At 44.7% G+C, this 26,905-nt stretch overlaps 1 protein-coding gene across 2 annotated transcripts in view; it reads left to right on the top strand.

Moving 5' to 3' along the window:
• RCAN2 (regulator of calcineurin 2) overlaps nt 1-26,604 on the top strand; it is a 266,653-nt gene extending 240,049 nt beyond the window's left edge. For both annotated transcript variants that reach the window (XM_043449641.1, XM_043449642.1), the window contains 3 exons: nt 3,435-3,608; nt 4,654-4,825; nt 24,039-26,604. In XM_043449641.1, coding sequence (XP_043305576.1) covers nt 3,435-3,608; nt 4,654-4,825; nt 24,039-24,199 — 507 coding nt within the window. In that variant the 3' untranslated portion in view covers nt 24,200-26,604. The remainder of the gene's footprint in view (nt 1-3,434; nt 3,609-4,653; nt 4,826-24,038) is intronic.
• Nucleotides 26,605-26,905: the final 301 nt, after the last annotated feature.

The following is a 26,905-nucleotide window of genomic DNA, read 5'->3' as shown; positions in this document are numbered from 1 at the left end:
GCTTGCTGCCTGGAGCCTTTTTTGGAGAAGTAGTGGAGAAAACAATTATCGTCATAACTGACATCTGATATTCATGTCACCCCTGCCCTAAGCCTGAAGCCTGGCCTCCTCCATCCCTTCCTCCTTCAGGCTTTTGAGGCCAAACAGCTGAGGTGTGAGGCATAAAGAAGATGTATAAAACAAAAAGCAAAGAATTAGACTCCAAGGAAAAAACACCTCTCCCTCCAAGGCTGGTCTTGACACCTATGCTGAGGTCCTGGTGTTGGGGTGAGGGTAGGGGCATAGGAAGGAAACTCCTAGACTGGAGTGGAAAAAATTAGACCCACAAAGAACACCTACAGATTTTGTCTGAAAAGATAGAGATAAGAGCTTTCAGTTTAATTCCTTCCATTCCTGAAAAGCCTCAAATTAATCAAACTGCCATCTTGGATTTCACCTGGTGAGACTATTTCCTTTTGTGAGGAACCAGAAAACATTTTTATTCACCAGGATCCTTGTTCAGCAAAACACAGTAGTGGGGGGTGGGGAATGCCTTAAAAAAAACCCTGGGGGAGCTTCCCTGCTGGTTCAGTGGTGAAGAATCCACCTGCCAATGCAGGAGACACTGGTTCGATGCCTGGTCCAGGAAAATCCCACACCCTGCTGAGCAACTAAGCTGGTACATCACAACTATTGAGCATGTGCTCTATAGCCCGGAAACGGAAACTGACTGAGCCAAGACCCTGCCGACCAACAAGAGAAGCGACTGCAATAAGAAGCCTGAGCACCGCAATTACAGCGTAGCCCCTGCTCGCTGCAACTAGAGAAGAGCTTGCACATCAATGAAGATACAGCACAGCCAATAAATAGGTCAATAAAAATTTTTTAAAACTTTATAAATAAATTTGCTTGCTTTTACAGCAAATCTTCTATGGCTTTGATGCCCAGGTTCCCACTAGGGACATGGTAATATTTTTCTGTCCTCTGGCTGCAGTTTCTTCCCCCTGGGACTCGTGACTGAGGCCCCCAGCCTGGGAGTTGACTCATCCCAAGGCTTGAGAGTGGAGAATAAAAACTACCTAAGGAACAAACAAGGAAAGATTTCTGTTTTGTTCTTGCTAGAGAAAGAGGAGTAAGAACAGAGCCAGAAAAGGGAAGCGAGAACCCCTCAAATATCTCCACAAATGTCATGAGACTGGGGAAAAAAATAAAGCTGTTTTGAGAAGGGGTATAATGGAGTTACATGAAATCATGTGTGTGAAACTTTTGAAAAATGTAAAGCACAATAGAATGTAAAAACTCTTTTATTCAATTTAAAGAATGTGACAAAATGCTTTGAAATAAAGTTTTCCCATTCATGACATTCAAATTCTTTAAAAAAATATTGCCATGGCCACGTTTCAATAAACATCCTTATATCTAAACAAACAAACAAAAAAAGCTAATACATGCATACAAAAAAAAAGAAACATGTGTGTAGTCATGAGTCAAAATGGGAGGAACTGTGGTGGGCCATGGGCTTCCCCCGCGACTCAGTGATCAAGAGTCCACCTGCAATGCAGGAGTCGCAGGAGACACAGGTTCGATCCCTGGGTTGGGAAGATCCCCAGGAGGAGAGCATGGCAACCCACTCCAGAATTCTTGCCTGGGAAATCCCATGGATAGAGGAGCTCGGTAGGCTACAGTCCACAGGGTCACAAAGAGTGAGACACAACTGAAGTGATTTAGCACAAATGCACACGTGGCTGGCGACACAATGGAGCATCTCAGAAATGGGCAGCAGCCTTTGGAAGGATCACAAGCCTTGGTCTTGAGGGTCTGAGACCAGTTCACTTGGTTGTCGCTCTTCCCACGCGGCCTCGGAGGGCAGTGGTTCTCTCACCCCTAAGAGAATCACCTTGTCGATTCTCTTAGATGTGGTCACACAAGAGCCCGGGGCAGCTTATTGCTCTCCATCTCTTGCTTTTATTAAGGCAGCAACCTCTTCCTCTCCATCTGTCAGGGTAATTACTGATGTAATTGAAAACATCTCTGTATTCTGGTTCTGGCTCTGCCAGCAAGTGCCTGGGTGTCCGTGGGCAGGCCCTCATCTCTTCACACCTCAGGGTCCTGATTTGTAAAATGATGGAGTTGAGAAGGGAAAGGCTGAGTTAATTATCTCTTAGGTCCCTTACAAATCCTAGTGCAGTGAATCTTGCCATATTAATCTTTCATGCATCTTCATTCCTACTTGAACTCACCCTTGTGACAAAATATCTTTTATTGTAGAAATGAAAGAATCAGCCATTTTTTTAAATAGAAATTATTTCCTTAGTGGCTATTTCTCCATTAAGAACACAGAGTATCTTAACATGCACTGTTTTTGTTTCTTACAATAATCTTTTTTTTGAAGCTAAGAGGAACCAGATAGATGGTGTTCATATACTTTGTTTAGTTTTCCTTTTATGTCTTTTACCAGTCTTATGGGTGTTCTCTTATTTGTGTCTGCCTGCCTGTCACCTTAGATTATTAGATCATTGAGAGTTGGAACAAAATGATTCTCACTTCTGTATCCTCCTAAGACTCAGAGACTATCCTTTGTATAAAGTAAGCATTGAATAGATATTTGTTCAGTTGAATTGAAGTTTGTATCAAACCGAAAATTTTAAATTATTGCTTTGTGATAGGTTTGGTGGTGCTGCACAAATAAACTAATTCACAAATCTCAGTTTTTTTGTTTTATTTTTTTCAAATCTCAGTTTTAATACAGTAGAGAGTTCTTTTCCTTTGTTGAGGTGAAGTCAGCTATGTGGGGTGGGATTTGGGAAGAAGGTATTTCTGCTCCACAGAGCCACTCAGGAACCCAGGCTGAGGAAAATCCTATCCTGACTTTCCTACTGTCTAGAGCACATGACATCTTCAGGGAAAGAGGCTGAAAATTTTCTAAAGGGCTTTCCTGCCTTCTGTACCCATTTCATTGGCCAGAACTAATCACACGGCACTGCCTGACTAGTAGAAGTGTTTGGGGTTGTGTGAACTCTTATATTTTTAGGCAAGAACAGTGTCCTCAAACTTGATGATCACTAGCAATGTTGACCACATGATTCACTCAGTAGGTCTAATATTTTGGAGATAGTGGACTCCTTTGGGAACCTTTGACCGTTGTGATACCCGTCCCGGAAACAAACACATCTGTGTTGAAACACTCAACATAATTGTCAGTTTTTCATGCATTTCCAACCCCATTCACTTCTTTCCTGTGAATCCCTGGACCCCGATTATGAACCCTATGACAGAATCCACAGGCATGTCTAGCACCTGGTAACAGAACAGATGGAAAAAATATGTTACAGCGTTCTGTTTGAATTTTATGTTAGGAAGAGCCTATTTATTTACTTGCTCATTTGTTTTTGTCAGGTCTGGCATCGGACAAGGTATGTGACCAATGGATTTTCCTCTATGTTTGTTTTTATCAGGAGAAATTTGAGGGTCTGTTCCGGACTTACGATGACTGTGTGACGTTCCAGCTGTTCAAGAGTTTCAGACGTGTGCGAATAAACTTCAGCAATCCCAAGTCTGCAGCCCGAGCCAGGATAGAGCTTCATGAAACCCAATTCAGAGGGAAAAAGTTAAAACTCTACTTTGCCCAGGTAAGATCATTCTTTTCCAGAGTTAATCCATCTGCCCTACATTGTCTTTTTACCTTTTCAAAATGTAAATGAATCCCTTGCTACTTTCAGATTGCTTTGTAGTCTGTAATTAGTTCACTAAAAAATAAATTTATATCATGGTTCCCAGGCAGGGACAACATAGTGGTTTAGAAAACAGGCTCTGAGGGCCCACGACAGCCTTGGTTCTAATCTAGGCAAGTTATATAACCTCACTGGGCCTCAGTTTCCCCATCTGCAAAATGGGGATGATGACATACTCCTTACTCTGTCATGAGGATTAAATGACTTATTGTGTGTTAAAGTGCTTAGCATTTTGTAAATAAATGCCCAATGAAGACCAGCTAATACTTGTAATAAGACTGGGCTCATCACACTGCTGGAGACAGAAATGGTAGTAACTGTTTAATGGGTCCAGGGTTTCCTCTGGAGTAATAAAAATACTTTGAATCTCGATAGGAGTGGTGATTGCACGGCACTGAGCATAGACTAAATGCCACCGAAATTGTTCAGTTTAAAATGGCTTAATTTCAAGTTATGTGAATATCACCTCAATTAAAAGAGAAAGAGAGGAAGGGAGAGAGATAGATGGAAGGAAGGAAAAAGGATATGAAGGAAGGATGGGAAGGGGGGGGGGACACAGAGGGGAGAGAAAGAAGGGAAGAAAAGGAAAGGTCTGAGGACCAGCAGCAGCATCAGCATCACCTGGGAATTCGTTAGCAATGCAGATTCTCTGACCCTGACCCCATCAACTGACTCAGAAACTCCAGGAGTGGGGGTCAGCCCTCTGTCTTAGTAAGCTTCCCAGGACATTCTTATGCAGCTAAAGGCTGAGATCCACTGTTTTAAGAATCAAGTGAGATAACTGAGCCCGTGGTGTGTAGTCAGTATAGTCATTATTATGGCAGCCTGGTTCATTGGTTCATTTGTCACAGGCTAAAGGCCAGGCTCTGCATCCCAGTGGAACAGCACGGCATATCTGAAGCCAAAATGAATAATGCGCCTTCATTTCTCCTGTGTTTGAAAGGTTCAGACTCCAGAGACAGACGGAGACAAACTGCATTTGGCTCCACCACAGCCTGCCAAACAGTTCCTCATCTCACCCCCTGCCTCTCCGCCCGTCGGCTGGCAGCCCATCAGCGATGCCACACCTGTCCTTAACTATGACCTCCTCTATGCCGTGGCCAAACTAGGACCAGGTAAGCTCTGTGGCCCTTTCTGGAAATAAACATTTGGCAGCTGCTTAGAAAAGCTGAACAAGATGAACCATCCTAAAATCCTGGCTTCCTTATGACATCTGCATTTCTTTTTTTTCTCATAATTTTTTTAATGTGGATTTATATATTTATTTTTGGCTGTGCTGGTTCTTTGTTGCTCTGCGGGCTTTTTTGTACTTGTGGTGAAGCAAGGCTACTCTCCAGTTGCAGTGGGAGGGCTTCTCATTTCAGCGGCTTCTCCTGTTGCAGAACACAGGCTCTAGGGTGCAAGGGTTTCAGAAGTTCAACACACGGGCTCAGTAGTTGCTGCTCCCGGACCCTGGAGCACACGCTCAATAGCTGTGGCACACGGGCTTAGTTGCTCCTCAACATGTGGGATCTTCCGGGACCAGGGATCGAACCCATGTGTCTCCTGCATTGGCAGGCGGATTCTTTACCACTGAGCCACCAGGGAAGTCCAACATCTGCCTCCCTAATGAATTTATCTCTGTATGTAGACAGCCAGAGGGATGATGAATGAAAACGCAGCATCAGACTTTGTACCTGTTCAAAAGCAATTCAGGAACTGGCACTGAAATGTCAGTCCCAGCTTCTGGATTGCAGTGCAGATATTTTAAGATTGCAAAACAGGCAAAATGGGCTCTACCAGCTGGCACAAGGCTTCTAGACTGTGCAACCTTGTTTAACTGCTGCCACGGTATGCCCAGGAATCCTTGGCTACAAAACAATCTATCTGCAAAGTGACACCTCTAAGACCCCCAGGGAAGCCAGTCGCATTAGCCTCTAACTTTAGAAAAAATCTATGGTCATTTTGTTCTGATGTTGGTACCTGTAGCTTGGATGCTTTCGTTTTCACTATGGTGCAGTATTCCATCGGGCAAGTCCATTACCACTGGGTATTCATCCACTCCCCTGCTGATGGCCGTTCAGATGATTTCCAGTTTCTTGCCATTACAATCCAAGTTGCAATTAACATTCTTGTACGTATTTCTTACACAGTTATCCAAAAGCCTGTGTTTTTATACCTAGAAGGGATACTATCCTCAGTTTCAGCTGATGGTGCCACCTTGTACTCCAAAGTAGTTTTCCTATATTATACCAAGAGGGGAAATGGTGGAAAGTGGGTGGGCCACAACCAGGTGGCAGCTGAGCTTTTAAGCACCGAAGATCTGAAAGTAAATAATAGTCATTGTATCTGCTGTCTGTACTGGTGGTTCTCCCAGTGTGAGAGGGGGCTGACTGCACACCCCAGAAATTCTAATTTAACTGATTTGGATCAAATCAAGCATCAGTATTTTAAAAAAAAAATCACCTGCACATCAGGTGATTCTGATGTGCAGATGAGTTCAAGAACCATTGGTAGTCGAATGCCAGGGATGATAAATTTATAATAAGTTCTTACCAGTATTTCTTAGAGAAGGAAAACATTTGGCATTATTATCTCTCACCCCAGAAATTTCAAGTTTTAATAACACATATGGGTTTTCATGATGACTCAGATGGTAAAGAGTCTGCCTGCAATGCCGGAGACTAGAGTTTCATCCGTGGGTCAGGAAGATCCCCTGGAGAAGGGAACGGCTACCTACTCTAGTATTCTTGCCTGGAAAATCCCATGGACAGAGGAGCCAAGAAGGCTACAGTCCATGGCCTTTCAAAGAGTAGGACATGACTGACTTTCACTTTCACTTTTTTTTAATTGATTGTTGCATACCCTGAAATTTAAGAATTCTGAGTATGAGGGTGACCCACTGTCTTGGTGCCCTCAGACTTAGGGGATTCCTGTGAACTTGTGATGCTAAAACCAAGAAATCCCCAGGCAATTCAGGAAAAGCTGATCATCCTACTGGCTCTTCAGATTGATATGAGGCTGACGTGATGAATAATTACTTCCTGCAAGAGAATTACTGGCTGTCCCATGTGTGGCCTTAAAGTTAGATTACAGCACTTTCAACAGCAGTGTCTTTGGGGAGTTTCTTTGTAATCACTGTCTAGTCACTCAGCTTCTCGGAGCCTTTAAAATAGCTATTGGTTTCTATTACTGAGAAGCAGGAGGTATCCAACTACCAAGATGGGCTGATAAAAGAAGCAGTAATAAGGGAGATGTTTGTGGAATGTGATTTCCTTGAAAGTCTGGTCCACATACAGGAATTCCGAGCATATACACTCCCATCCTATGACTAACTCCAAGAATCTGCCTGTAGTGCAGGAGACCCGGATTCAATTCCTGGGTTGGGAAGATCCCCTGGAGAAGGAAATGACAACCCACTCCAGTACTCTTGCCTGGAGAATCCCATGGACAGAGGAGCCTGGCGGGCTACAGTCCATGGGGTCACAAGAGTCAAACACGACTTACTGATTAACCCACCACCACCACTCCCAAGAGAGCCTTGGGTGTGATATGTGCAAATGTTGTAGAGTGTGTGAAATAACTCAGGTCTGCTGAAGTCAAGCCTGTGACCCATTTCCCCCAGTCATTTCAGGATACTTTATTTTTAGTTTAATTTTATTTATTTATTCTTTTTGGCTGTGCTGTCTTCATTGCTGCACGCAGGCTTTCTCTAGTTGCAGTAAGTGGGGACTACTCTCTAGTCATGATGTGCAGGCGTCTCCTTGTGGCGGCTTCTCTTGTTGTGGAGCACAGGCTCTAGGGTACTCGGCTTCAGTAGTTGCAGCCCTGGGCCCTGGAGCACAGACTCAGTACTTGTGGCACAGGAGCTTAGTTGCCCTCAGCATGTGGGATCTTCCCGGACTAGGGATCGAACCCAAGTCCCCTGCATTGGCAGGTGGATTCTTAACCACTGGACCACCAGAGAAGTCCCACTCAGAACACTTTAAAAGCAGGACCATGAAAGCTGCTATCCTTCAAGCTGCTGGCTTGACTGCCAAGATTTTAACAACACAGTTGAACATCTGTACATCTGTTTTGAACGTCAGCAAACAGAGCTCTACATAGAATCACTGAGGTCTTGGCTAGAGGGCCTAGGGGTTCCCAGGTAGCGCTAGTGGTAAAGAATCTGCCTGCCAATGCAGGAGACTCAAGAGATGCAGGTTTGATCCCTGGGTCAGGAAGATCCCCTGGAGGAGGAAATGGCAACTCACTGCAGTGTTCTTGTCTGGAGAATCCCATGGCCAGAGGAGCCTGGCAGGCTACAGTCCATGGGGAGACAAAGAGATGGACATGACTGAGCACCTGAGCACACTTGGAGGACCTAAGGGGTCACTGCCAACTTGCATTTCACAGGAGGGGAGCCTGAGGCCCTGAGAGGGAAGCAGGAAGGACGCCAGTGACAGGACCAGGGCCCCACGGCAGTACTCTTCCTATTTCACTCTCTATAAAGGAGGCCCAGGCTAAGGCAGACTTTCAGATCCCAGCTGGCCTCAGGTCCACTCACTTGGAGCCTGTAATCCAGTAAATTCAAATCATTTTTAATCTAGAGCCAGAAAGAAAATTGATCTATAGCTAATGGTCACAGAACATGATGCAAAGGGAATATAAGGGCAAGTCTCAGACCACCTCACTGGCTCGTGGAGCTGAGTCCCCGGTCTGAGGCCAGCGCCGGGGACCAGTGTAACCTGGGACTGACAGAAGCAGGAGTGGAGGCAGTGGGATCAGGCCTCAGAAGGGCTGCTCACAGGGCATGGGACAGAGGAGCAAGGAAGTAGGAAGAAAGTGACCTTAAAGAGACAGAAAAAAAGAGGGCTTCTTTTTAGAATTGTGAGTAATTTATCAATAGTGTTAAAAATGCATGCCTTTGGCCTTAATTTTATGGCTTAACCTGTGACCGTCACCTTCCCTTTTGTTGTCATTCAGTCGCTCAGTCGTGTCTGACCCTTTGCAACCCCATGGACTACAGCACGCAAGGCTTCCAAGTCCTTCACTATCTCCTGGAATTTGCTCAAACTCATATCCATTGAGTTGATGATGCCATCCAACCATCTCATCTTCTGTCGTCCCCTTCTCCTCCTGCCTTCAATCTTTCCCAGCATCAGATCTCTTCCAACGAGTCCGCTTTTCGCATCATGTGGCCAAAGTGTGGGCACTTCAGCTTCAGCCTCAGTCCTTCCAGTGAATATTCAGGGTTGGTTTCCTTTAGGATTGACTGGTTTGATCTCCTTGTAGTCCAAGGGACTCTGAAGAGTCTTCTCCAAGTAAATCTTGGAGTAAATTTACTTCACCAAGTAAATCTACCAGCTTTGAAGTATCCTGCTGTGCAGTCAACACAGACATAGGCTCTGTTAATATCCCCATTTTTCAGATCAGACCACTGAGCAGTAGAGGGGTGAGCGCACTTGCCCACAGTGATGCAGCTAGTTGGAGGCAGAGACAAATGTCCCTGGCTCTTCTGATCACCACTTGACCAGATCCAATGGCCTCTATTAAGCGTAGAGCCCACCCTGGCTGCCTGGGTGGGCTTTAGGCCGTCTCTGCTCTGAGATGGGCAGAACATGTAGCCCAAACCTGCATTGACAGTCACCTCTAACACCATCATAACTTCCAGAAAGGCTGACCCAGGGCCTGATAAGTGTGTAAATGAAGGCCTATGTGCAGTGTGTGCAAGAGTGAATATGGAGGGTCTCCTGCTCTTTACAGTTGACTGACATCATGTCCCGTAGAACAGCTGCAGTTTGGGCGTCTTCTCTTTATCTTTTTCTCCATTGTTTGTCCGCAGTTTAAGGTTGTTTCTCTTTCATTTCATTATCCACGTGTCCTTTTCCGGTGTCCTTAAGGCTTCTACACTCCACACAGATAAACGATTTATATCCAACAACTGAACTGAAAAATCTCACTCAGGTTCTAGTAGAAGCCTGGGCCTCTGGCCGCTGTTTCAGCTGCAGTGATGAGAGGAGGTCCACACACTGAGTCCCCCGACCCACAGCTCTGCCCCCTCCCCAACCAGGTGCCATGGCCGGGAGCTACTTTGGTCCCCTGCCACTTTCCACAAACGCTCACTTCCCCTTCTGGTAATTTTCTATTGTTCATCTTTCTGTCTCCCCTGCTTTTTTGAGGGGAGAATGCATGTTTTGTTCATTTTGATATTCCCAGTGCCTGATAGCAGTTTGCACATAGTAGATGCTCTATAAATACTGAATGAATGAATGAATGAATGAATCAGACCTATTACCCACCACCGCCTGCCCCTCCCCCTACCTCCAGAGATAATTTCTTCACTGGCAAACTGTTGCTGTTTTATGGCTTTAGCCAGACTGAGTCAGGCAGCACTAAATTAGTGTTTTCTCCACCAAGAGGACTTTCAGCATTTCCATTTAGAAAAAAAAAAAAATGATTTCATAAAATTCATTTTTAATCCTTAGGCAGAATCATTTCAGTAACAAATTATAAGTCATTCCATGTTAAGGATGACTACCTTAGTTCCAGGAGTAGAGACATAAATTAGAATGCGAGCAAAGCAACTCAAATGATCAAAGGAATGGAGTTTTGCTTCCTTCCGAGGAGTGACTAATGGTGCTAAATTGGTCCAGCTGAGTGACTGAGAAGGGATGCAGAAATATAAGGATGCTGAGGAAAAGTCTAAAGAAAGAGCATCTCAGAGCAGAGGTCTGGAGTCATATGGCCCTCGGGTCCAGGATCACTTTGGCAAACCAGCTGGCTTGTGGAAGCTTTGACACGTGTATTTGCAATGGAAATACAACACGCAACAGCGTGTTATTTAGACCGTTTCATGGAGGATAAATGGGAGAGGGAGGACACAGTTCTTGCATCAGACAGGAAGGGGCAAAACGGCACCTTGTTCTTGAAGAAAGGAACACTGGTGACTCTCTTCCAGAGAGGGACAAGTCATGCTCCCCAGGGCTTCTAAAAAGGCTCTTGAAACAAGCATGGTGGGAACAGTATGATCACAAAAGGACCATGATCAAACCCAAGCTTGTGGGTTTCCTTTGAAATCCTTAATGGATTTCGGTGTGAGCCCAGGGCCACGTAACACTGGGGAAGCATCTCTTTGTTCTGTTTGTGTTAGTGAGAATAGGATCATAGTCTGGAAAACAGGAAAGGCACAGTTTCAAACATTTTTAACCACTGTCTCCATGACCATCTGTTCTGTTTTTCATCCAGAACAGAAAGTAAGTAAAATAGATAAATTAGGGGGAAAATGTAAACAGAAACTGGCTAAAACTGATATATGGGGCTTACTGTGTGTCAGGCACTGTTCTAAACACCTTACTAAATAGATGATCTCATTTAACATTCGCAGCGACTCTAAGAGAAGGTGTTATAATTCTCCTCATTTATACAGCTGGGGAACGTGAGGCATAGAATGGATAAGTAATTTGCCAAAGGCTATACAGCTTGTAAGTTAGAATATGTCCCTCTGCCCCTGGTGAGACACAGAAAGGATTAATGGAGCCAGCACCCTTGCCTTAAGGAGTGCAAAGTTTTTGAAAAACCAGGGCGATCTCTTGAAGAACAAAATTATTTCTCCAGAAGCAATTCCAGATTGTTGCCAAAGGATATTTTAAAAAAATACAGGCCAACTTAGACATTTTGTTTCTTTAGAATTCATTTCTCTGCTTATTGGCACTTCCCAAAGCATATGCAAGGCCTTGGCTCTTTAAGGCGAGTTTGATGCTCTCCTCTAATGTCATGCAGGACATGTGGATCAGATTCACCATCCTCTGTTCTTTTTAAAGGACAGGTCTATGTAAAACAGAAGAAGCTTTCTATGCAGATCAAAATTGCAAGATGAGTATCACACCAGTCAGAATAGCCATCATCAAAAAGTCTACAAATAGTTAATGCTGGAGAAGGTGTGGAGAAAAGGGAACCCTCCTGCACTGTTGGTGAGAATGTAAATCGGTGCAGCCACTATGGAGAACAGTGTGGAGGTTCCTTAAAAAACTAAAAATAGGAGATTCCCTAAAAAACTAAAAATAGAACTACCGCCTATTCTAGCAATCCCACCCCTAGGCATATATCTGGAAAAGACAAAAACTGTAATTCAGAAAGACACAGGCCTCCAATGTTCATAGCAGCACTATTTACAATAGCCAAGAAACGGAAGCCATCTTAAGTGTCTGTCAACAGATGAATGAATGAAAAAGATGTGGTATAGAGATACAAGGGAATATACTCAACCAGAAAAAAGAATGAAATAATGCCATTTATGGCTCCATAGATGGACTAGAGATTATCATACTAAGTGTAGTCAGACAGAGAAAGGCAAATATTATATGATGTCACTTATACGTGAAATCTAAAAAAATGATACAAATGAAATTACAAAAGAGAAACAGACTCACAGACATTGAAAACAAATTTATGGTTACCAAAAGGGGAAGACTGGAGGAGGGATAAATTAGGAGTTTGGGATTAACAGACACACACTCAGTTCAGTTGCTCAGTTGTGTCCGATTCGTTGCAACCCCATGGAAGCACACCAGGCTTCCCTGTCCATCACCAACTCCCGAAGCTTGCTCAAACTCATGTCCATTCAGCTGGTGATGCCATCCAACCATCTCATCCTCTTCTCCTCCTGCCTTCAATCTTTCCCAGCATCAGGGTCTTTTCCGATGAGTCAGTTCTTCACATCAGGTGGCCAGAGTATTAGAATTTCAGCTTCAGCATCAGCCCTTCCAATGAATATTCAGGACTGGTTTCCTTTAGGATTGACTGGTTTGATCTTCCAGTCTATGGGACTCTGAAGAGTCTTCTCCAGCACCACAGTTCAAAAGCATCAATTCTTTGGTGCTCAGCTTTCTTTATAGCTTTTCACATCCATACGTGACCACTGGAAAAACCATAGCTTTGACTAAACGGACCTTTGTTGGCAAAGTAATGTCTCTGTTTTTTAATATGCTGTCTAGGTTGCTCATAGCTTTTTTCCCAAGGAACAAGCATCTTTTGATATCATGGTGCAGTCACCATCTGCAGTGATTTTGGAGCCCAAGAAAATAAAGTCTCTCGCTGTTTCCATTTTTCCCTATCTATTTGCCATGAAGTGATGGGACCAGATGCCATGATCTTAGTTTTCTGAATGTTGAGTTTTAAGCCAGCTTTTTCACTCTCCTCTTTCACTTTCATCAAGAGGCTCTTTAGTTCTTCTTTGCTTTCTGTCATAAGGGTGGTGTCATCTGCATATATGAAGTTATTGATATTTCTCCCAGCAATCTTGATTCCAGCTTGTGCTTCATCCAGCCTGGCATTTCGCATGATGGGCTCTGCATATAAGTTAAATAAGCAGAGTATGTGTGTGTAACAGATACACAATACTATGTATAAAATAGATAAACAACAATGACCTACTTAAACCACAGGGGACTATAATCAGTATCTTGTAATAACCTAAAATGGAAAAGATTCTGAAACAGAATATATATATATATATAAAAATTAATATAAATTATATATATATATAAATTAAAATTTATATTAATGTCCCTGGTGAATTTACAGAAGCCCAGAATTTCCCTGGTGGCTCAGATGGTAAAGAATCCACCTGCAATGCAGGTGACCAAGTTTCAATCCCAGGGTCAGGAAGACAGCCTGGAGAAGGAAATGGCTATCCATTCCAGTATTCTTGCCTGGACAGAGGAGCCTGGTAGGCTCCAGTCCATGGGGTCGCAAAGGGTCAGATACAACTAAGCACCTAAGCACAGCAGACAGAACATCATTTATCAATGCCCTGGACAAAATAAGATGAGCTTTGTTCTGGTGGAGAATGAATTGGGTATTTTCTGTTGTTTATTTTATAATGCCTATTGTTCCTGACTTCAGAGAGAGTATAGTCCTCTGTTCTTTTTGGATGTGAAACAAAATAGGTCAAACAAAACCCAGCCCAGCAAAACAGCTTATCTGCAGTCATCAGCAAAATGGCAAATAGAGATGTCCCGGGCACTAGATGGGTGGTCAGTCAGAGGTGGGATATAAAATGCCAGCCTGTTCTGCTCTCTAGGATGGCTCTGGAAGGTCAAGTTCATTGTCACTGGAAATGCCTGCAGGGAGAGATATGAAAAGTCATTGTCTGGTCCCTTTTTTCCTCCTGCTATTTTTAGCTCTTGTTAGAGAGATCAATTTTAGTTAACTGCAGAGGAGGGCTTAAAATCGTGCTCGAGTTTCAAGTACACTGGCTATATTTAGATTTTTTTTCCAAATTCTTGTCCATCAAAACATGCCATGGTAAAGCAGTTTTGCTGGTTTGCTTCTGTGTCTACATTGTTTCTCCCCAAAGGGAAAAATAAATGTCATTAATTCATGTCACTTTTAAGGAAGAAACATTTTCTATTCCAGGCTCATTGATTCCGAGGTAGCAAAAAATTCCATTTTTAAAATTTAAAATATATATATTTGGGGTGCCAGTAGCATGACCATTATATAAGCCCCAGTTCTTGTTCAACAGTTCCTGTATTCTGATCACAGACGTGGAAAACAAATAAAGCAGCCAGTCCCTGGGCTCCGTTTAGTACAGTCTCTGTACGTCACCCCCCATGGGAGGGATGCGCATTTGTGAGCCAGGGACGTGCACTCCTCATTTTCCGCCTCCTTTGGAAGAATTTTTCCTGGGGGGGGAAAATATGTTAAAAGGGCTTATCTTCTAAGTCTGTATTCCACAATTATCCTCAGTCGTTACTGAGTAGCAATATGCAGTGCTTCCTTATTTCACAGGTAAAACGTGCACGTTGTAGAAAAACAGAAAAGACACAGAACCAAGACTTGGAAGTGGGTGCACATCCATAGCTATTCCCATAGCCAGACCCCTAATCCTGGGAAAGGAGGAACAGGGTGATCACTCCCAGGCCGGGGGACCTCCTGATTCTATGGCCAAGCACACTCTTCTCTTCCCCACATCTGCACTTTGCTCTCATCCCTAGAACCCAAGCCCCACCTCACAGACTCCTGGGTTTCTCTTTACCTTCCCACCTTCTCCCTCTGTGGCTCCCTCAGTCCCTCACCTCTCCCCAGGGTTCCACGCCTTTGTCCCATACTGATTCAGGGCCTCCATCTGTTGTCCACACGAAGTGCCTCCAGGTCCTAAATGACTCAGGAGGGAATGAAGATAAATGGCCCCTTAATCCAGTCTTAGAGGAAAACCCAAAGAAGATAAGCAAACTTTCCTTTTTTTTTTAACTGAAAGATAGTTGATTTCCAGTATTAATTTCAGGAGAATAGCATCATGATTCAGTGTTTTTATAGATTACACTCCATTAAAAGTTATTACAAAATAATGGCTATAATTCCCTGTGCTGTTCAATATACCCTCGTGTGCACGCTAATTGCTTCGATCATCTCCAACCCTGTGTATCCCTATAGACTGTAGCCCGCCAGGCTCCTCTGTCCATGGGATTCTTCAGGCAAGAAAACTGGAGTAGGTCGCCATTCCCTCCTACAGGGGATCCTCCCAACCCAGGGATCGAACCTGCATCTCTTGGCAGGCTGGTTCTCTACCACTAGCACCACCTGCAAGCCCTCAGTATATCCTGATTTCTTATATATTTTATGCATGTAGTTTGCACCTCTTAATCTCCTACCCCTGTATTGCACCCCCTTCCTTCTCCCCACTGGAAACCACTGGTTTGTTCTCAGGATCTGTGAGTCAGTTTTTGTTTTGCTATATATTGTAAATGTATACATTGCTTTATACATTCGTTTTTTCTTTAAGATTCCACACATAAATGATATCATATAGTATTTGTCTTTGACATTTTACTAAGCATAATATTCTGTCTGCCATTGCTCTAAACGGCAGAATTGTTCTATTTTATGGCTGAGTAATATTCATATATATATATGTATGTATATAGCAGCTGCATCTTTTTTATCTGTTGATGGGCATTTGGGTTGCTTCCATATCTTGTCTACTGTAAATAATGCTGTGTGAACATTGGGGTTCATGTATCTTTTTACACAGGTTCCCTTTTCTTCACATCCTCACCAACATTTGTTATTTGCAAGGCCTTTTGATGATAGCCATTTTAGTGTGAGGCAAACTTTCTTTTACTGAAATGGAGCACCTCTGAGAACAAAACCATGGAATCGTTCTCCTCTCTCCCCTCACTTCCCTCTCCCTCTCTCTCCCTCCACCCCTCCTCCATCTTACCAAAGGCCACTTCTGTTCTCCTACCTTGAGAAGGGGCAGGCCTGAGGATGGGGTTGGGTAAGGGAAAAGACCTCAGATCTCTCATGTCAATAATCTTTTCCTAACATGCGCTTATTCCAGACCCGTTGAGGCAGGGAGGTGCTGCCCTGATGTCTCTTCTATGCCCTTCTGAACTCATCCCTTGCTTTGACACTCAGGGGACCCCCATTGGAGTCCTACCTCCACCACTTATGTGGGGACCTGGAGCAATTTGCTTCCCCCTCTGCACCTCTCCTTCTTTTGATAAATGGTGATAATTTGACAAGTTGCAAGCACATCATGCAGATGGAATAAGTAGTACTTATAAAGGAGGTAGCCCAGTGCCTGATGCGCAGGAATTATTGAACTCATGCTGGATGCCATGGTCATTCTTCTCTGAGCAGTACTGTTTAGCAGGACATCCTCAGAGATTCTGGTTTCCTCTGCCTGTGCGTGAATTAAGGTATGTACAACACTTGAAACAGAGTCTAACGGGCAGTAAGAACGAGTTGCGTGTCCTTAGTGGTGGTGGTTGTTATTCACATGCATTTGTTCTTGGAACTGCCAGTGAAATACTGGAGTTGGTCTATGCTTTGCTTTATCCCCTCTGCCTCCTAGGCTGAGAGGGCATTCTTTGACTGAAGCTGCGCAAAGGAAAGAGATCAAATTGCTCTCCAGTGATTAGTCCTGCCCTTGAGTCTACCTACAGAAGTTTTCTCCCAAACTTTAAATATGAGCCCATGGAACCAGAAAGGAATCCAAGAAAAATTTTGCAAAGGACTATTCTCTCTGATATGTCTTCCTCCCTAGATTTTTTTTTTTTAAATCCCAAATCCCTCTTTCCACTTCCACTGAGAAGAGTGTTTCTTTCTCCATTCTCAGACTGATCTTGCGAATAGATGACTAGCAAATAGTTGTGAATTGATTTGATTTTGTTTTGGCCACATCCCATGGCTGTCGAATCTCAGTTCCCCGACCAGGGTTAGAACCTGGGCCATGGCAGTGAAAAGGGTGAATTCTCACCACTAGATCACCAGGGAATTCCCATAGCTGTGATTTTTCAAAGTTTCAGTAAATCCCTCTGCCCTGGGTCATGTCCTCTTTGATTTTGTCAAAACTTCCCTAGTGGACCAGTGGTTAAGAGTCCGAACTTCCACTGCAGGGGGTGCAAGTTTCTTCCTTGGTTGGGGGACTAAGATCCTGCATGCCTCGTGGCACAGCCAGAAAAAGACAAGATGTAATATGTAGCCGTCAGTCAAGCTCCAACATGAAAAGAGGCATTTTCCATGCTTTAGGATGCTAGTTAAACCTCAGGATGTGAGTTTGAATCCCACCTCCATCTTTTATTAGCTATGTGACTTTGAGCAACTTTTTTAACCTCTCTGTGTCTTGGCTTCCTCAACCATAAAATCAGATTGTTGCAAACATCAAATGAGATAATCCATGTGCATCTACTTATCCAGCCCTGGACATAGTAAATGCTTAGTGTGTGTTACCTGCTTACTGTCACTTGATTTTCAAGCCATATCTTAGTCTACTGAAACGTAAGTGCCTATGTTAAGCTCCTAGCTCAGTGTTTCTTGATGTGATATTTTGGAACAGACAATCCTACACATTGAGTACATTTAGCATCTTTGGGCCTCACCTATTAAATGCCAGTATCCACACTCTACCCAGTCCCTATAACAGTCAAAAAAGAAAAGAAATCCCCACCACATTTCCAGACACTATTGAGAGTGTGGCATATTTGATTGAGAAGCACGCTAGTTGCACTATGGTAGTATTTATCAGTGAAAGTCGCTCAGTCATGTCCGGCTCTTTGCGACCCCATGGACTATAGCCTGCCAGGCTCTCCTGTCCATGGAATTCTCCAGACTACTGGACTGGGTAGCCATTCCTAACCACCGGATCACCAGAGAATGCCCTGGGTTTCACTATTAAGGAGCCCTCCATGACTGTCACTCAGCTCAGCCACCTTCTCAGCTTCAGCCTTTCATCGGAAGCGAAGCTGGCATTACTCGTCTCCCTTCTTTCTTATCTAACCCTCAGCGAGTTGTGAAGCAAACAGGGAAGAAGCAGGTGCCAGTTGTTCGTCTAGACTGAATTTTAAGAATGGATGACGGCTTATCAAGGGGAGTGCCGAGAGCATTTGCCGCGGGACCCCTGGACGTGGAGCCAGGCTGTGCTGGGTGCTCAGTGCCACTCTGCAGCCTGGATTAAGAGCCCTTCATATCTGATTGAGAAGAAAACAGAAAATTCCAGGAGTAAAATCATTCCAGCCTTGGTCAGGCTGAAGAGACACTGCAAGCCCCCACCCCCTAATATTTTTTTTATTGTAAATTTGGGACTAAAAATAACTGCATGTATGCCCACTTAGGGGATAACTGCATACATGCAGTTATTTTTAGTCCCTACACTTTCTTTGTGTTCTGTAGCTGGAGGAGAGAGGTGTGTCCAGGTGCAGGCATGGCAGTCCTGCAGCCAGCGGGCCCGGGCCCCAGGCCTGTCTCAGGTGGACCGGGGCCAGGCACCGCCATCTCCACAGGTGACCAGGGAGGGATGATCCGGGGCTTGTGGGCCTCCCCTCACTGCCACATGCTAGCAAGTCCCAACCTAACACTTGAAAGGAAGGGCAATCCAAATGTGAACCCTTTCAAACACATTTCAAATCATGCTGTACCCTTCCCTCAATCTCTGTGTTCAACCCCTCAACAGGCAGCCTGTGAAAATTCCATTTTACTTATCCCCATAGGTCAGGACGGGACTGTGCCTGCTGCTTCCTCTTGGGGAAAAAAAAAAAATTACAATAAAAAAAATATTAGGGGGTGGGAGCTTGCAGCATCTCTTTAGCCTGTCCGACTCTTTGCGCCCCCATGGACTGTAGCCCACCAGGCTCCTCTGTCCAGGGGTTTTCCAGGCAAGAATACTGGAGTGGATTGCCATTTCCAATCCATTTCCAATCCAGGGGATCTTCCTGACTCAGGAATCGAACCCACATCTCTTGCATCTCCTGCATTGACAGGCAGATTCTTTACCACTGTACCACCTGGGAATCCCAAAGTTACCATAAGACATGAAAATTAACTCAGTCTATAATTTATAGCCCTTTTATTTTGATAATGTATTAAGCTTTGTCTTCAAAGAAGACTCACTGGCAAGGAAGCCCTACCTAGAGTAACTAGCAACTGGCCGAAAACAAAAGAGACAAGATGCAGAAGGAATAAGTAGTCCACTTTAGCTAGAGAACAAATGTTCACTAAAATCATGAGCTGCCATGAAAGAAAATTAAGTTAAAACTAGCCTCTGTTTCAGTAGTTTCTTGTAGAATTTGAAAACAGTAGAATCGTGAGAGGCAGAACTGGAGAGGAGTTATGAGCACCTTCCTTGAAGTCAGGCAGACCTGACCTTGAACCTGACTTTGCCATTCATGACCTGCGTGATCTCAGTGTCCTCCCATATCATCAAGACCTGATGAAACCCCCGTTGCAGAGCTGTTGTAATTAAATCCCCAATTTGTGCGAAGCCCTTAGAGCTGTGGTCTGGCGTTCACAAAGGGCTCAGTGAGAAGCTGCTGCTGTGTTTTGGGCAGATGGTATGTGTCTGTGACGCCTCCTGTGTCCTGGCACCGAGAGCACAGAGAAAATAGGACAGATACCTGCCCTATTCCAGTAGTTTTCAGCTTAGCTGAAAAGTTAAAACAGCTATGTTTGTTTTCAGCAATGCCCAAGCCCTCAACAGTTCTGAAGACCTGCATGAGAATTTAACGTGTGACCACGTGCCAGAGAATGATTTTGCATGTGCTTGCTGGAAATTCACAGAGTGTGAATTTCGCAGAGGTGGAAGGTAGAAAACTCTGATCCGTGCCTTTTCTTCTGGCCCTGGCTTCCTTTCCTCCCACAGGGAAAGGACAGTTTGAATACAGACTAGAAGAGATAAGGATGTGAAGGGCGAGCCTTAGCTTGTCCTTGAAAAGACACGCTGGGCTGCTTGGCCGTCCCATGGGTCCCTTGTCACCTCCTGACCCCAGTGGGTCCCCAAGTTGAGTGACGGCACTGACGTCAGCTTTTGTGGTTGAAGAATTAGCTGAAGCCCAAAGGGAGAAAAAGGCCCGAAACAGAACAATTCAATCCAGCAAGACCAAAGCTATGTCTTTTATTCTGTGGACTCTCAGCAGCTGTTGGGCTTTGCTGGATTTTGATAGTAAGAAAGTTTCCAAAAATAGAACAGAGAAATGTCAGCGTTAATGGGGTCACAGCAGTGAAACAGCTCTACGACCAAGCAATCTGACTTTGTTAACTCGACGTGAAAGTTACCCTGCTCAGGGTGTCTGCTTGTACCTGATCCCCATCCCAAGTGTGGCCCCAGCACATTGGGTCCAAGAGGCAAGCATCTCCTTGGGAATGGATAAATGCATTGCAACTAGAGGTGTCTCTAAGAGAATGTTCTTTATCCAAGTCAGGGCAAAGAAAGGGTTTCATCAACACCTTCGTTATGTATATTTTACTAATTTTTTTGGTCTGAAAGCTAGCTTCTTTCCAACAGACGAGGCAAGGGGGAGCGTCTGGTCAGTCCCCTGGCCGGGGTCCCTGCTGTCACCACCTCACCCCCGGTCCCCCAGTCTCCATCTGCCGTGGCAGATCATTTTTTGTCATCTATTCATCAGAGGGTGAGAGACTGTCGCCCACTTCATCCTTGTATCCATCCATCCGTTGCCGATGAGACTACAGGAGTCACTAGTGTCTCTACGAAAGGCACTGCTTCTCTAAACGTGAGAGCATTGAAGAAATCCTGTGCAGAAAAACAAGAACCACCTCATCTGATTACTCAGAAATTATTTCTTTCTCTGCCTCTTGTCTGAAGGTGTCTCTCATTCAGATTTGCAAAGTGTCCTGGTTGGGGGTGAGATAAAATTGTAGAAATCCTGGGAACGGTGACCTTCATCCTTGTCCACAGAATCTTGCTGTTCTCCCAGAAACAAAGATGAGACGCCAAAGATGAATGAGTGCTGGTGGCTGGGAGGGGCTGCAGAGCTGATCTGGGATGGCTTCTCCCTTCTACATCCTCAGCATCCCTCGCTCTGTTACCTTCTCCCTTCACTGATATCATTTTCCAACAAAAAAATTAGGATGCAGAGTGGAGGAAGGGAGAGGGAAGCTCCTTGCACACCAGCACCCTCCCAGGGCCGCAGCCCCCTGCCTGTCACACCAAACCGTGTAGGAATGGCTACTGACCTGCTGAAACACAGAGAAGCACCTGGGGTTGCTGGGTACCAAAGTAGATGCCGCTGCATCCCAGCTGCAGGTTTGCATCCTCATGCTGGTAGACTCTATTTCCAGCAAACAACCCAGTAAACTGACAGGTGTTTGAAAACCACTTTTCAAAGAAGCCACCACCCAGGTCTGCCCACCTGTCACCCAGAGCCTCTCCTGAAACTCTCAGGTGGAGCCGGCTGCACTGAACTTCCCCTCCTTAGCTGCATCTGCAGTGGTTCTTCTCCCATGGGATTTTGATAAAATGGCAAGCTGTTAAAAGAGAATGGAACAAACACAATGAAATGGTCTGTGAGTTGCATCAGTGTGTAGAGCATACCTATGTGTATGCGTAGAATACCAACTTTACAGTCGATTACAGGGAAGTTAGTAGACTGTCCATCCCTCTTCCCCAGTGGGGAAGCAAAGCCTCGCAGGAGTAACCCACACAGATATCTCCTTCTAGTTCTTGTCACTCTGCTCTCCTGAATCTAAACTGGCCCCGTCATCTCACCGAATCAGAAATGTCAACCTCATTGATGCAACTCTTTCTACCTACAGTTTCACCCAATCTTGACTCTAACCTATGGAGTCTTTATGAGCTGTATTTCCGTGGTTCGGGTTAGTTCTTGCCCCCTCTGCTGCTTGCCAAGTTCCAGGGAAGTGCTGGAAGTGTCACACTTCATTTTTGTGAAATACCCAGTACCTTCATCTAGGATGTCGGTGGGCAGGGGAGTCCAGTTATGACTTCTCTGACTCTTACCAGAGAGGGAACGCTCTTAGCAGGGTCTGGCTGTATTCATTTGCTAGGATTGCCATAACTGGACCACAAACCGAGTGGCTTACACAAGAGCAGTGTGTTGCCTCAGGTCCTGGAGGTTAGGAGTCCAAGATCAAGGTGTCGACAGGGCCACGCTCCCTCTGAAGGTGCTGAAGAAGGATCTGGTCCAGGCTTCTCCTGTAGCTTCTGGTCGATCCGCAGATGATGGCAACACAACTCCGGTCTTCACATGGAGTTCTCCTTGGATGAGGCAGGCGTCCTAATTTCCCCGTTTTATACGGACACCGGTCATTTTGAAATAGGGCCCACCCTCATTGCCTCATTTTGGGAAACGGCAAAGATGCTGTTTCCCAAGAAGGTCGCAGTCATACATACTGGGGGCTAGGACTGCAGCATCTTGGGAGGGGTGGGACGCAGTTCAACCCATCCAGCAGCTGACTCTGAACACTTACCTCGTTCCCAGCATCACCTTGATGCTTGTGGCATTATCAGTGCTGCTCGTTCCCTAATGTTAGCACAAAACTTAAAACTACGCCTTGTAAGCATTTGCTGTTTTCACCATTGATGCTCACCAAGGTGTGCACAGAAGCACAGAAATGCTAGCCTAGTTCTGGCCATCCAAGGGCACTGTCCACTGCAGATCGAGGCTGACAGACCAGGTACCTGGATTGGGCGGTGTCTTGCTTTGATCCTAGAGGGAGGGTGGCACTTTGGAAACCAGGTGAGACTATAGCGCATAAAGGGCTTCCCAGGTGGCGCTAGTGGAAAAGAACCTGCCTGCCAATGCAGGAGATGCAAGAGGCGTGTGTTTGATCCCTGGGTTGGGAAGATCCCCTGGAGAAGGGAATGGCAATCCACTCCAATATTCTTGCTTGGAGAATCCCATGGAAAGATGAGCCTGGAGGGCTACAGTCCATGGGGTGGCAAAGAGTTGGACATGAATGAAGCGACTTAGCATGCATGCATAGCAAATAAAAGTAGCTGGTTGGATGGGTATAAAAACGTGGCTGTCATGACTGATGGGAGAAGATGCAGAGTCTTTTGTCCTAGAGTGTAAGAAATGATGACTCGATCCAGTGATATCTGGAGAGCCGCTGACCAGGTGGGTCTCTGGGAGAGATTGCTTCTCGGTGTTTCCCATTCGTGAAGGATGGGAAACGAAGGATAGAATGTTGGAAGAAGATTCAGAAAAGTGTGTCAGCAGTTAAGCTGAGAAGTTAAGAGCGTGCAGATTGATAAGGTCCTCTGTGCCTGTCCCCTCCTGGACGCCTTCTACTTGTCTTTAGACCCAGGTCAGCTGTCGCCTCCATGGGGAAGCCTTTCAGAGTTACTTGCTCCTTGCAATTTGGTACCCTTGACTTACATTGCCACCCTAGCACTTACCATTGCATTTTGTGACACTTTGTTTCCACCTGCCGTCACTGCACTGTGCTCATGTGAAGGACGCCAATGGTTTTGACTATGTCTTGTAATGAGCAATGGGTCAGACCATGGGAGATGCTCACCAGATACTTCCAGAAAGCAAACAGGTACAGACAGGAGGTCAGTCGGCTACTAGTGAAGTGACTACAAGAGGAGCCAGTCAAAAATAGACCGCTAGACTCTTGGAACGGGAGGGGCCTTGACTATCATCTGATAACCCCATTACCCGGTAACCATGGCAGATCCAAGATGAGTGGGGATCCTACCTTACTCCAGCCTGGGGCAGCTCTTACCTTAGGAAATTGTCTAGAAGGAGGAGAATTTGGAGAACCTTCTCCAAAAGTTGATGGAGTGAAGTGATGGGTTCAAGGTTAGCTGTTAGCAGCCATGCTGGGAAATAGAAGAGAAACGGGTAACTTACAGCCAGGCCCACTGAGTCATCACCCCAACCCTTCAGACTTGTTATTGCCATTTTGAAGTTTATAGCGGTGGAGGCTGAAGCTTAGAGAGGTGAGGGGGCCTGCCAGGGGCTGTCCAGGTGACAGCAGGTAGACTTGAGATGGAGACAGATCCATTCCATTCTGCTTTCCGACACCATCTCCCAGCATCTCTCGAGACATGTTGAAATGCCCCCTCGCTCCCGCCTTCTCACCCCCATTCCACTTGCTTTTCAGGAGAGAAGTATGAGCTGCACGCAGGGACCGAGTCCACCCCCAGCGTCGTCGTGCATGTGTGCGACAGTGACATCGAGGAGGAAGAGGATCCAAAGACATCCCCGAAGCCAAAAATCATCCAGACCCGACGTCCCGGCCCGCCGCCCTCCGTGTCCAACTGAGCTCACCACTCCGCCTCCAAGAGAATATCCGTCTACTCTTCACCATGCTTTTTTTTTTTTTTCTCCCTGTTGTTTGTTTGTCGAAAAAAAAAATAATTGCCTTTAAATCCCTGGGTGTTTGGTTGTTTGAAATTCCTTCGTTGTAATCAAGCCTCTCGGACAAAAGGGCTAGGAAAAGGTGATAAGTTTCCTGATCATATCATACCCACCAAGTATAATCCATTATTTAGGAGGTTCTAGGGAAAAAAAAAAAAAGTAGTATTTTCTTATTAAATGGTCAGCACAGCCTATATACCTTCATGCTCTCATGTGGATCCAAGCCAGAGACATCAGTGACAAATAGCTCCTGTGTTGTTTGTGAACCGTTCCAGTCCCAGTTCTGATGTGTGTACGTTGTTTTTTCTTCCTGGCCACTTAAGTAGGACCATAAGTAAACTTGACTTTGATTGCATGAGATTTCCCTATCTGGTCTCCCCAGTCCTCTGCATCCCAACATTCCCAGGACATGCATGATCACCAGCATTTATTTTTGTGATTTGAAGATATACTATAAGTCACCGATTGTCAGCATCCAGTCATGTCCTATCTAGGTTAGCAAAATTATCAGTATCCTCCAGCTTAACAAGTCTGGGTAATTGTCACTCTTTGGAGTCAAAGACTTCATAGCTCTGTGAAAATTTCTGGAGGAAAAACTGAGCTTGGCCCCAAAGATAACCCTCAGTAGATTTTAAACATGATTCCCTTGTCAATCTTTCCCAACCTCCTTGGGGAGGCTTGTCCAGGGTGATAGAGACCGATTTCAGACAAACCTATTTATTACAAAAGTCTCATGGTGTCTGAACGATTGTTTTTTTTTTTTCCTTCTCTTTGTATATTTGTACAAATGTTTCAGCTGTGCTTTTAAAAATCTGGAGTTTTTTATTTAGTGATTCTTCAGCCATTAGCTGCTTTAAAACATATGTGCATTGCTTATGAATGCATTCATATATTAATACAGGTAACCTGATAATATTACACTCTATTATGTATAATGCTGAATTTTGAAAGGGCACAAAACTTCTCTTGCCAATATATAAACAGTTAGCCAACATCTTTGCTATCAAGACCAGTTGTTTTTAAATAAAGTGAAGAAGCAAGTGTCAGCTGCAGGCAGTTGGAATGCAGCTAAATCAACATAGCAGCTGCTGAGCATGTTCAAAGGGAAAGATGGATCCATAAATGTGTGTGCAAGTCCTACTCATGCAATGCTCATATTGCTCAAAAACGTATTTGTTTTTGTTACATGTGATTTTTCTATTTCTCTAGCCCAAAGTGCATTACAGAAGATACACCTATAGAACCATTACCTTCTGCTCAATGTGCCAGGCCTCATCTACTCCTGTACGTTCAGTGACTTTCTTTAGATGCAAATGTCAATTACAACGGAGTGGGGAAATACTGTCACTACCCAAACCTCAGAAAAACACACGAGAACAGTAACACAGCCACCTGATGGAAGGATTGTTGTGGTTTTCGATTAAGGTGTATGCTAGTTTCATCAGAAACTGAAAACATTAGACTGATTACTCAGAAATAAAAGTCCGTTTTACTGTGAATATAGCAATATAGTACTGGATACAGTACAGGTGAAACTGAGGACAGCGCTGCTTGTAAAATCCTGAGTTTCCATAAGAAAAACGAAGGCTCCTTTGAAAAATAAAATCTGAGGAGTATATAATAAGCAAACGCTTTGACTTTCCTTTGCTGTGGAGGTTTTTGGGTTTTCATGGACAAACAAGATTAGACCTAATAGTGGAGAATGCTGCCCTCTAGTGAAGCAAGCTGAGAACTACAGGCTTCAGCCATTTTTGTGCTGACTCGATCATTTGTGGGTTCTTTGACTTTTTAAACAACTCAGAATTTTCAGAAAAAGGCAGATTCTAGAGAAATCTGGATGAGAGAAACTATTTGGAAATGACTTTTCAGTGTTTCAAAACAGTTCCATCAGACGTTTCCAACCAAATTTAGTCAAAGTTGAAATGACAATTGTGTGTCATCAAAAAATAAAAACTCAGTGGAGTGTATGACCCAGGTGGTTAGTCTTGGCCACACCTATTGCAAAATGTCGATGTTAATCTATCTCAGATCAAGTAATTCTCTCATGAGATTGGGTTTGGGGAGGTGGAGAGAGGTACATATCCCAGGAGATGGGGAGGAAACAGACTAGACTCCCCTCCAAGCATCGTGAAAGTCAGAATTGCCTCAGTATCCCCCTGACCCACAGGATGCAAGCCTATTCAGCACTATTTTGTTTGAAAAGTTTAACTGTGGAGGGGGAGGGGAAGATTCCCACCAACTGAATCATTTGTGCACGTGTATAGCTCAAAGAGCTTAGATTTCAAATATAACTGGTGAATGACTCTGTCCATGTAGTGTAATTTCTGTGTTGTCTGCCTGAATTGGATCTATCTGATGGTTATTGTGGAAGAGGGAGACTCAGTCTCTAGTCTTTCCTAGACGTTATCAAGAGATGAAAACTCAGCTCTTCCTGAAAGGGAGGGGGGAGGGGGCGGGGGAGGAGGGGAGTGGGCAGAGCTGGTTGGCAGCAGGTCATGAAGGAAGAAGAATTTGAAGGGGTGGGTTGGGCTCTGATAAGGGGTCTGGGAGATACCCCTGTTTATTGTCATAGTTCAGCCAGCTTGATCCTAAGTGTACACAGACTCTTTT

Source organism: Cervus canadensis, chromosome 28 (genome assembly GCF_019320065.1).
Source record: "Cervus canadensis isolate Bull #8, Minnesota chromosome 28, ASM1932006v1, whole genome shotgun sequence".
Taxonomy (NCBI): domain Eukaryota; kingdom Metazoa; phylum Chordata; class Mammalia; order Artiodactyla; family Cervidae; genus Cervus; species Cervus canadensis.
The sequence above is the reverse complement of the archived record's forward strand: the minus strand, read 5'-3'. Positions and strand labels throughout refer to the sequence as shown.